This window comes from Pyrgilauda ruficollis, unplaced genomic scaffold (assembly GCF_017590135.1).
Source record: "Pyrgilauda ruficollis isolate IOZ18807 unplaced genomic scaffold, ASM1759013v1 scaffold61, whole genome shotgun sequence".
NCBI lineage: Eukaryota > Metazoa > Chordata > Aves > Passeriformes > Passeridae > Pyrgilauda > Pyrgilauda ruficollis.
This window is the reverse complement of record NW_024527822.1, coordinates 3,664,781-3,676,016: the sequence shown is the minus strand read 5'-3', so window position 1 is coordinate 3,676,016 and position 11,236 is coordinate 3,664,781. Positions and strand designations below refer to the sequence as shown.

General features: G+C 39.2%; 1 protein-coding gene across 2 annotated transcripts in view; it reads left to right on the top strand.

Moving 5' to 3' along the window:
• DMTF1 (cyclin D binding myb like transcription factor 1) overlaps positions 1 to 11,236 on the top strand; it is a 29,927-nt gene that overhangs the window by 458 nt on the left and 18,233 nt on the right. For both annotated transcript variants that reach the window (XM_041483723.1, XM_041483722.1), the window contains exons 2-5: positions 6,411 to 6,527; positions 7,019 to 7,138; positions 8,082 to 8,176; positions 9,294 to 9,408. In XM_041483723.1, the coding sequence (XP_041339657.1) occupies positions 6,419 to 6,527; positions 7,019 to 7,138; positions 8,082 to 8,176; positions 9,294 to 9,408 (439 nt within the window). In that variant the 5' untranslated portion in view covers positions 6,411 to 6,418. The remainder of the gene's footprint in view (positions 1 to 6,410; positions 6,528 to 7,018; positions 7,139 to 8,081; positions 8,177 to 9,293; positions 9,409 to 11,236) is intronic.

Here is an 11,236-nt window from a genome sequence, read left to right as displayed (position 1 = left end):
GGCCGCCCGGGGCCAAATGGCGGCGCTGGCGGCCGCGGAGCAGCGGGGCTGAGGCGGGCGCGGAGCCGCCGCCCCGGGGGCAGTGCCGGGGCAGGGGCAGGGCCGCTGCCTGCCGCCGGCTGCTCTCCTGGGAGAGCCCTGGGCCGCGGCTCCCCGCCTTCCCGGGGCGCTGCCGGGCGGCGGGAGCGCTGCGCGCCGTGAAATTGGGAAGCGGTCGGAAGGACCGGCCCGGGAAATTACCAAACCCGGCTCTCTGGGGAGGGCAGGGCAAGGGGAGGCCGGCCAGCGCCTTTGTTTTGTTTATTATGTTTTATTATTTTGTTTAATTGTTGTTGTTTTTTGTGGTTTTAACTGCCTCCCCCATACCTGGATGTCTCTAATAAGAGGCCCATCTACACGATCGCATTTGAATTTCTCCATTTCCTCTCGCTGGGTCTGCGCTTGGGGTATCCCGAGCTTTTGGGTTTTATCTGTTTTGTTTCATAAGCTTTTTTTTTTATTTTTTTTTTTTTTCCCAGCGAGAGTTGTGATTTGTGATTTGAGGTTGCTTAGGGCAAGTGGATCTGAAGTGTTCGACTCTGCCAAGATCAGGGGTTTCATCTTAGGGCGGTACCAGGATTTTCTGCACCAGATCTATACTCTGTTCTGGCAAAATAAATGATTCCGGTTGGAAAAGCCTATTTTCCCCCCACTTTTTTTTTTTTAAATGTCTCTTTATTTCTTTATTCTTGGTTGTGCCCTTGGGCATGGTGAAGTGTATTACACTTGTACCAGCTATTTCTTCAGCTGACTGGTAGTATTTGCATGTATTCATTCACAAAGAGTTGCACTGTTCAGCCCCACCTGGCCATTGTTAGTTGAAGTAATCTAGAAAATGCTTTTTGTTTGCCAGCACTGCTCTGGCTACAGATGTAAGTTGGCCTCTTGACAGCATAGTTAGAATTCCTTTGCAAAACCAGGAGATGCAGGTTTTGCATTGACATGGACACATCTCATTCTGGTTTTCATTTACATCATTTCACATGATAATAATAATAAACAGCTTTATGATGTTTTATGACTTACTGAAAAGATTGAGCATTAATTATAACTCCTTAAGGAGAATGCCCAGAAATACTGATTTTTGTCTTAACCATACAAAATTATAAAAAGTGGCCATATAAGAGACAAAGATCTCTCTACTGTGTTTTGCATGTTCTCCTTTTTTTTTGAGCATCATTTCCGTGCTTATCTGTCCATCAGAAAGCAAGAAAGACTTCTCTTTGCTTATCAGTCTTACAGTTAGGATAATTTTTCTTATTTTTCTTGCATGCTGAAATTCTACCCATTGTTTATAAAGGTGGAGAAGTTACTGAAATGCTTCTCATGGAACTGGATTTACATGAAGGGAAAAGAATTTTAGTACATATACTTAGGAAAATTTCTGTCCATAGCCATAACCTTGTGCCCAAGAGCCAATTCCTGAAAAAGATAACTTGAAACTTTCTGTGTTTATTTCTTTGAAATAGCAAGGACGTAGGTTTTATTTTGTTTTGTGTTGGGTTTTTTCCCCTGTGTGACATTTAAAGCATGCTCAGTGCTTTTTATTAAACTTTCAATGGACAGGCTAAAACTCATGGAGTTCTGCCAAATTTGGATCAATGCAAATGAGAACACTCTGTCCCATTGTGTCTCCTATATATTCTGTTTCAGTGATGGCCCACTTCTCAAAGTACCACTGATGTATCTACAAGACTCTAATCTCGTGCTGATACAGATTAATAAATCCTTGTATGCCCCAAACTCAGGTCCCTGCCTCCTTGTGGTTGGTGTCTGCCCAGTTTGCTTCCTTTTTGTATCCATTGTTGGCAGCTGTTAGAGAAAATTTTTGTGTGGTGGCATTTTAAATTTGAGCAGAATCCCATTGGTCTGGAGTAAAGTTGGGGAGGGGGGGTTCACTGAATATAACAGCTCTGGCACTAGTTGAATAATAGAAACTCCTGATAATGTACTGGAAGTACTGACTTGGTTTGAATTACTAAGCATTCAGACTTCCTAAAATATGAGGTCCTGTAATGACTTTGGTTCCTTAGTGTTAGTCTTGAACAAATGCCTCGAAATCCAGTTGTGTTCCATGGGGTTGTTCCAGTTAAATGTTCCAGTAACTGGAAACCTCTCTTAATAATCTTCAATTTTTGCTTTTTACAGGACTTAGTGAAACATACTTATTGCCCATTTCAGAGAACATAGCCTTTAATTCAACTTACTATAGAAATTTTAAGATTTACAACAGTCCACTAAAGACAAGACATAACATTTGGTTAATAACTAGAGGCAATAACAGAATTCTGTCTGCAAGAGTAAAAACACTGTTTGTTAGAAGTGCTTAATTTTTACAGCCCACAGAATAATTGAACCCATCTGCCTGATGATGGTTATTTAGAATTAAAGGAATTTCGTATTAGGATATTACTTCTTTATTTTTTTTCAGTTTGGTGTAAAATCAGCTTTGTAGGGTTTTTTTTCTGCCATAATTTTGCTGCATGCTTCCCAGATAAATAAGAACAACTCTATTATGTGGCTTTAGTGGAAAACGTATATTGGAAATCTGTATTAAATGAGTCTTGTAGAGAAAGTATTTTCCCACTTCTTTGGCTGCATGTTGAAACCTGTTTGAAATTGTAATGCTGCTCTAAAAAGTATTGAATTTGGTAAATAAAAACAGAAATCCAACAAGGCAAAAAAATGCTTATTGAATTGACACTGATTTCTAAGGTGCTATTTCATTACGGATTATGGCACCCACACTTTTGGTGCATGTCTACCCAACACTGTTCTCTTCCCTAAAAGCTGACACCCTCCTTCAGAACATGAAATATTAGTGATGGATTGGCACTTCTGTAAAGAATGTGTCTGATCAAGGATTAAAGAAAAACCTTGGCTTGTTAATTTAAAATTCAAGTAAGCCTTTTATTTAAAATAAAACTTGTTTGCATTTTCAAAAGCACACCTATCGAACTTGTGAAAAGAAGGTGATATTTTGGAGGTGATGAGGTTACTCAGGTCCTAATTCTCACTAATTAATAACCCACGGCTGTCATTTGCATTTGGCTTTTGCAAGAGCAGATGTGTGGATGTGCAGGTGTGTGTAATGAGCGGAATTCCCGTGGCACATCCCAAAACCTCTGGCATTGTTCACCACAGCTCTGGCTTCCGTGCTGTGATGGATCGAGGGTAAGCACAGTGGCACAGTGTCCCTGCAGCCAGGATCAGGGGAAGGCATCAGAGGGTGTTGGCTCAGGCAGCAGCACTGGGCTTTGGCCACTGAGCTCCCTGTGAATGTGACATATCTGATGCATGTTCAGAGTACCTGGTAGCTACGTCATTGTTTAAGTGTGAAACAATGAGGTTTGTAAGATCAGGATAGGATTGTTTCCTGTTCAGTCAAAAGAACCACCACAGTTATTCCTGATTTTGGTCACTCATTCATGTATGAATGGGTTGGTGCCCCTGTCCTGAGGTAAATGTAGCTTGGAAGAACGTGGTTGGTTGGTTGGTTTTTCTTTTGGTTTTCTTGTATTTGTATGGTCTTAATGAATAAAAAATAGTGTCCAAAATATGCATTTGACTTTGGCTTCATTCCTCATGTTCTTTCTACTCAAGTATTCAATTGTAATCCAAGGCCATATGGATTAAAGTTGATGGGAATCAAGGATGTGGCTCTTTTTAAGTTTTTATCAAGGCTTGGTCAAGGTTATTACCTTTACTCAAAAAACTTAAGATACATTAAATCTTGAGTATCATACACAGAGCATCATTATTTTTTTGGGAGAGCCTGCACTTGGAGGTGGCTTAAACCATTTTTGGGAAATCGAGGAGTTACAAACCCATCCTCCATCCAGGAGTTACAATGAGGAATGTTTCGTGGGAAGTCACAGGTCCTTGAACAAAGTGCAGTGCCTGGTGTCAGGTTGGGGTGCTCTGCAATTCGGGGGAGCTCAAGCTGAGAGCTGCAGATGTGTGGCTTGATCAGAGGAGTCAGTGGTGCTCTCAGATGTGCTGCCTCAGCCACTGTCTGGTAAATCCTGTTACAGCTCTGCATGGAAATGCCAGGGTAGCAGCTACTGATCCTGGGCGTAGCTTCCTCCCCATCCCTGGAATGCCATATTTGGATGGATAGATCCCTTTTATGCTGTATCCTCTTCCCTCCTAGCTTGCAAACCAGCAAGGCAGGGAATGCAAAGGGATTAATTACCTTGTGGTTTTTATTTGGTAGCCAAATCCTCTAAATATACAGATTGATTTTCATCAAGTCCTGAGTAACTCCTGAGACAATAACATAGCTTTGCTGTGCCTGCACTCAATTTTCATCAGTCTTCAAATAAAAAGAAGGAATGGTCTGCTCTGTCTTCTGCTGTGGATGGTGCTATTGTTTCCACTGCTTTCAGAACAGCTGTAGGTGAAGTAAATGACTGTTGTAATGTGTCTTATAAATCTCATGTCTTTCAGGCCTCTAAAATAGTGAAAAACGGGTGCTTTCAACTGATTGTAGAAAAATAAATGTTGTGACAACTAGTTGACATAAATTAAGGAAGAATCCTCCACCTCATTTCCAGTAACTTCAGGGATTTTTCCTACAGCAATCCCTGTAGTAAAACTTACTCAGAAAGTGTATGAACATGAAAAAGAGAATCTGTTTATTTTGGCCCAGTTTATTCACTCCCCAAAAGCTAAATTAATAACTTAAAACTGGGATGAAAAAGTTACAGTCTGCTAATTTAGCTGTAACACTTTGGATGTCTTCCCTCATGTTTTAGCATTAAGGATGCCTCATTGGGTTCCTAAAATCAGTATTACAGCCATGCAGCAAACAGCAGCTTCAAGTGAAGGATGGAGCACAGGCTGTAAAACTCAGCAGCAGATGAATCCCAAGGAAGTTACCCCCTCCTGCACTTGCATGTGGCAAGGAGCTGTTGATGGTAGATATGAAAGTAAGTTTGAGAACACTCTGATTTAAAATGTCAGTGGTATCTGAAGTTTTTCACATGTTCAGAAGGGTAATATCACTTCATTTGAGGAATCAGTCACTGTGTGTGCTTAAAGATGTGCCAAATCTTCAACGAGCTCGAGAGGTGAGAAGTAGTTTTTTAGAAGGACTGGCAGTAGTTTTATCTTTCTAGGATAACACTTCTCTTGGGCATCTTCAATACTGAAGAACATGTTTTCTGATTAAAAATTAAATAATCTCCTGCTGACGCAACAATGTTAACATTGTACAGGGAATTTGAAATCCAGGTTGTAAATTCCACTTACCTGTGGGTATATAGCTATCCCTGCCTAGTACATGGAAAATTTGTAATGTATTTGTGATTTCTTTTTTCTAAAGCTGTAGCCAGATATTTTTTACAGCATTTTGGCTTCAAAATAAAAGTTAAAAATAATTTTTTTGTGTTTGTTGACATATGAGTAAAGACAGAAAAAGAACTGAGTAGTTAAAGGAGAAATAGATTATATTTTCTTTTTACAAATCTCTGCCAACGTTAACAAAAGCAGGCTTAAAACTGATGAAATCTTTGTAAAGCTTCTGGATATTTTAGATGTGATTTCATTTAGCTTCTGCAGCAGCAGAAGTTGCATCTCTTTGATAAAAATTTTATTGTGGGGTTTTGCTTTGATTTATTTCAGAATTACTGCTGGTGGTTTACATAGAATGTCTTAGAAACTTTATATTTCATTGCAGTACTTTTACAGTGGAAATGAAATAATCAGAGACACTTTATATTGCCCTAATTCTGTGACTTCAATGTGTATGGCTTATCCTGGATTACTTATTCTTTCAGTTACTTTTTGTACTGGTGATTGCTTGCAAATATTTTTTCTGTTGCTCTTGTTGTTTAAATGGTGAAGAAAAAAATGCAAGTTTCACATTTAATTATATGCATGGAAGGAGAATAAAACTTTGCAAGTTGGCAGTCTATAAATAGGGCAGCTGTGACTAATAGGGCACTAGAAAAATATTTGTCAGTCCTGACTAGCTTTCAGTTCTATAATAGCAAAATTATTAAATTAACAGTGGAACAAAACACTGGACAAAATCATCAGATGTGAAGAATTTAGAAATGCTGAAGAAAAGTAATAGCCTAGGTTTGTTTGAAAAAAAAAATAAATCAGTAGATTGCAAATCCTCCTAATAAGGAGTTTAGGTACTATTTTTAACTGGAGAAGTTACTTTAAAGCTATCTGGTTTTACCCTGTGCAATATGTGTGCAGGAAAGTACAGGTAGGTGAATGTCTGAAATTGTGGATTTGTCATGTGAAAGAGCAGGCTCGTTCCCTGTGGGATTTTGTGCTGGTTGTGTGGGGTATGGAAGCAGCATTATGGTCCAAGTGGAGTCCAGCTGCCAAGGGTAATCTGTGTGTTGCTCTTTCAGGTTTGAGTATGAGCACAGTTGAAGAAGAGTCTGACACAGTGACAGTAGAAACCGTGAACTCTGTGACTTTGACTCAGGATACTGAAGGGAACCTAATTCTTCATTGCCCTCAAAATGGTATACAATTGTTTTACATAGTATTTTTTTTCTTCTTTATTTTGATTCATCTGACCACCATACATGCCTGCCCACAAATTCTGTGAGCTACTGAGGTGCAGCTTACTGAAAATTGTTCTGCTTTGTTTTAAAGAATGATAAAGTGTTGAATTAGGTATAAATCCCAAAACTGTCTGTGTGTGCCCAACAAAGATACAGCTGCTGTGGTTTATTTCAGTTGGAATGGATTCTTAGAACCAAGCACATATCCAAATTTCTGTAGACTGATTTGTTTGACATACTGTGGATGGAATTTTCAAAAAAAATGCGTGTTGAAGAAAGCATGGGGACTCTTGTTGCCCATAACTCAGACCAGGTTCCTGAGCAGCAGAAAAGCATGAACCAGCTTGTCACATTTGCTTCTATTATTTGCTTTGGCCAGCTTTTTTGGAGAACTCTGTCCAAGGCTCCTTAGCTTACAGGAAGTAACCTGGGTGTGTTTTTGTTGTTAGAAGCTGATGAAGTAGACTCTGAAGACAGCTCTGAACCTCCACACAAGAGGCTTTGCTTATCAGAGGATGATCAAAGCCTTGATGATTCTACTCCATGCATTTCTGTTGTTGCAGTTCCAAGTAAGTTCTTTTATTTACTCCTGTAACAAATATATCTGTTGGCAAAGATTAAAAGTGGACTCTTGAATCACAGTAGAATATTCTGCATGGGGTGTTTTTCTTCCAAATTTTATTAATATACTTGTGTATCATATTTTTTTCAGCCTTGGATAGTTTTGCAGCAATTAGTTCTGGCAAAATAAGCCTATGTTAAAGTAGTTTAGGGACTTGCAGGCACAGGTGCATTGAATAAAATGAAGGATAAGTAAATTAGCAACTAGATGCTCTCCTGCAAGAGATTTGGGTTTTTTTAATGATCAGACAGGACAGTTAGTATTTCAGCGTTTTGTAATGTTGAGGTGTGTGTAAAAGAGATTGATGTAAAAAATATAGGATGAATACCAAATTAGTCTTCTGGAAATGGATAGAAAATTTAATGTGATCTCCCAAAGGGAGACAAAACCAGATCTAGTTAAAATACCAATTTGCAGTACCTGGAGTGCCTGTTTATTTGGTGAAACTAGGTGGAAATTCCTTAGAAATAAAGGCATTATCATGTTGAAGCTGGAGGATGACTGGGGAAAACACATGCAGCCAAAAGATTTGAATGTTGTTCCTTAATTGGAAAATACTGGAGGTAGGGCTGGAAAAGAAATATTAATACAGTTTCAAATTTTTGCATCAAACACATTTTGTTTATGTTTCACATTAGGTCATAGTTGTAGTCAAGCATAAAACTGAAGGTTTCAAAATCCATATTTAAATTTTATGAAGAGAAGCAGTTGATAATCATTTTAGTTGATAATCAGTTGATAATCATTTTAGAATTTACTGTGTCAACAAATAAATACCAAATAAGGCTCTTCAAAATTTTCACTTCAAAGGAAGCAATTTATAAAATTTGTAGCATGTATAAAAAAATGCTTCAGGAGTTAAGTATGCAACTAACTTACCCATTCTGAAGTTTCAGAAAATGATCAGAGCTTTGAGGTGACCATGACTGCTACCGCTGAGGTAGCTGAAGATGAGATTAATGAAGGAACTGTTACCCAGATTCAGGTACATTAAAACTTCAAAATTTACCTATTTGATGTATGCCTTTATTTAAATTGAAATGAAAAGGGAAAGAAGTATCAGAAATGCTTAGTAAATGAATAAGACTTGAGGAACGACTGAGGGAGCTGGGATTGTTTAGCCTGGAGAAAAGGAGACTCAGAGGTGACCTTATCACTCTCTTCAGCTTCCTGAAGGGTGGCTGTGGTGAGCTGGGGGTCGGTCTCTTTCTCCGGACAACAACAGACAGAACAAGAGGACACAGTCTCAAGCTGCGCCAAGGGAGATACAGGCTAGACTTAAGGAGGAAGTTTTTCACAGAAAGAGTGGTCAAATACTGGAATCATCTGCCCAGGGAAGTGGTGGAGTCACCATCCCTGGATGTGTTTAAAAAAAGACTGGATGTGGCACTTGGTGCCATGACCTAGTTGAGGTGTTAGAACATGGGTTGGACTCGATGATCTTAAAGGTCCCTTCCAACCTAGAAATTCTGTGATTCTGTGACTCTGATACGAATGTTTGTGAGCAGGGATCTTGTTTGTAAAAATGCTGGTCTGTGAAAGCACAGCTGAATAATTTTATGTATGAGAGAAGTTACTGGCCAAAGAGCAATACTGCAAAGAATAATAGAGGTAACCCTCCACTGGTAATGTGCTCTGTTGTGATCTGCATAGAAGACAAGTTTGTCTGTTATTTCTGTCATTCTTTGATTATAAATTAAGCTTTATAACATGCTCAAATAGTCTTCGTCGTGTCACCAGTCCTAACAGTAAGATTAAGTTTTCTTTGTGGTATACCATGTTTAAAAGTTCTAGATTGGAGATGCTGCATATAGTCCTGTTTCCACCACAGCCAGTGAGACTCTTCTTACTTACTGTACATTAAACAAGGTGAAGAATGTTACCTAATTAATTCCCACAACATCTGTATATTGATATGCTGAATCTTACTCAGGTGTTTTAAGAAGGGTGATAGTTCCAGTGCCGTATCTAAGACATGACACTTTTGAGCAGTCAGCAAGGTGATGAGGTGTGCTGATTTCATTTTCCTTCAAACTATGTCTCAATGTTAATTGTAAAGTGATATAAACAACTGAATATCATTGCATATTGGTCTTTTCAAGATTCTTCAGAATGAGCAGTTGGATGAAATCTCCCCAATGGGCAATGAAGAAGTATCAGCTGTTAGTCAAGCCTGGTTCACAACCAAAGAGGATAAGGATTCTCTAACCAATAAAGGTAGGATATTTCAAATGCAGTTTTCTCATGCTGTAGAAAGGTAAACTATTCCAGATGTCAGAACATTTTGCAAGTTGCATAGTCTCTGCTCTGTCTTTTTGGAGATGGGCCTTGCCTGCAGTGGTGACAGTAGTGGCCACAGCAGAGAAGGTTTTGGGTGCTGTGTGTTAAGCCCAGACTGAGCACAGAGTTGTCTTTTCCTGGTCAGGGGGTGGGAAACTGCAGCAGAGGTGAGGGACACCAAGGGGAAAAAAAAATCCATGCTCAATTTTGCTTCAGAAGAAGAGGGCTCCTGCAGATCAGGACCTAATGAAATAATCTCTACTACTCCTAAAACTTCCACCCCACTGGGCATTCCTCCCTTTCCAAATATATCTGTACAATCATGTAGTAGTTGCTGAACTCAAGAGATTTTCTTTTTCTTTCCTGCCCACAGGGGAAGTGGCTTTCTAAACCTAGAGAAAAAACTTAGTGTCAAATGAAGATTGTTGTCTCTCTGGTTTCCTCAGCCCCTCTACTGTTTTTCTTACTTTGACTTCTACTTTTTCTAGAGGAAAAATTATTATTTTTCAGTCAGTTCAAAGCAACCCCCTCTTTTTGTTAGAAACCTTTAGGAAGAGACACGTCATTGTCAGCCAGTCAAAGGAGGACACTTAATCTGTTGATTCCAGTTAAGAGATTAATAACTTGAGGAAGGTGAACATGTAAAATATGCCAAGAAAAATATTTGAGAATCTCTACTGGCTGAACTTTTCTTGTAAGCTCTGTGATTTGTCACAGAGATAGCAGTGGGGGAATGCCAGTGTGTGTCTTCTTTTACAGTAGCTCAGAGTTTGGCATGTGTTGCCTGAGCTCATCACTTTATAGCAGTCTCCACCTAATAATGCTTTCTTCCCAGACCTATGGGCAGGTTATGATAATCTTGACTATGAATATACAAACATTTGAAGTGCAGAATATCTGTCCTTTCCTAAAACAGTTTGGTATTAAAGGTTATTCCATGTAAAGAGTAGCAGTGTCCCATTAAGTCAGTTCAGAGGCTTGGACCTTTGTGAATCACAGTTACTGGAATACATTATTTTTCTGTCTCTGTAACTGTGGAAGAGATTGAAGCTATGGGACACAGGGAAAGAGTACTCTCTCACCAGTTCCAGTGGAATTAGTAATAATGCCTGTACTTTTCATTATAATTGGATTTGAGTAGACAGTCTCTTTGGTGTGTTCTGTCTCAGCTCTGGTAATTAGCAGGCTGAGAAGGAAGTACCCTGATTTTTCTGAGCAGAGGTGGGCAGGTAGCCAGCACACACCAGTATGTAAACTGGGTCACACCAACATAAGCTCAGTTAAAAATATGATATGACAATAAGGGAAAAAAAGGATAAAAAAGGATAATCTAAAGTAGGAATATTTTAATGTTTTATTGATAGACTTAAGGTTTGAAATTTTCTCTCTGAATATTGGTTGGATTTGCTTTTAAAGCTTAGCTGGCATTGTCGTTACTAAAGGCTTAGACAGAGAGGAAACGTTGTTTCTATTGGCTTGCCACTTTTATTTGGGGAAGTAAAAGACCCACCACAAGGTTTTATGTTGGCTGTGACCCCTGAACATTACTCCCAATGCAAAAAGAAGTAAAGAGATGGGGACCAGCTTGTCAGAAAGAGGTTTAATGGAGCATTTACCTCTCCAAAAAGCACTCACAGTAGGTGGCAGTACTCTCATGTTCAGGAGTGTTAAGGCATGAAAGAGAACCCTACCTTGTTGCCAATTCCTCAGGTAATCTTAAAGCTGTATTTTAAGTTCCAGCTTCTGGAATAATTTTGAGTGCATG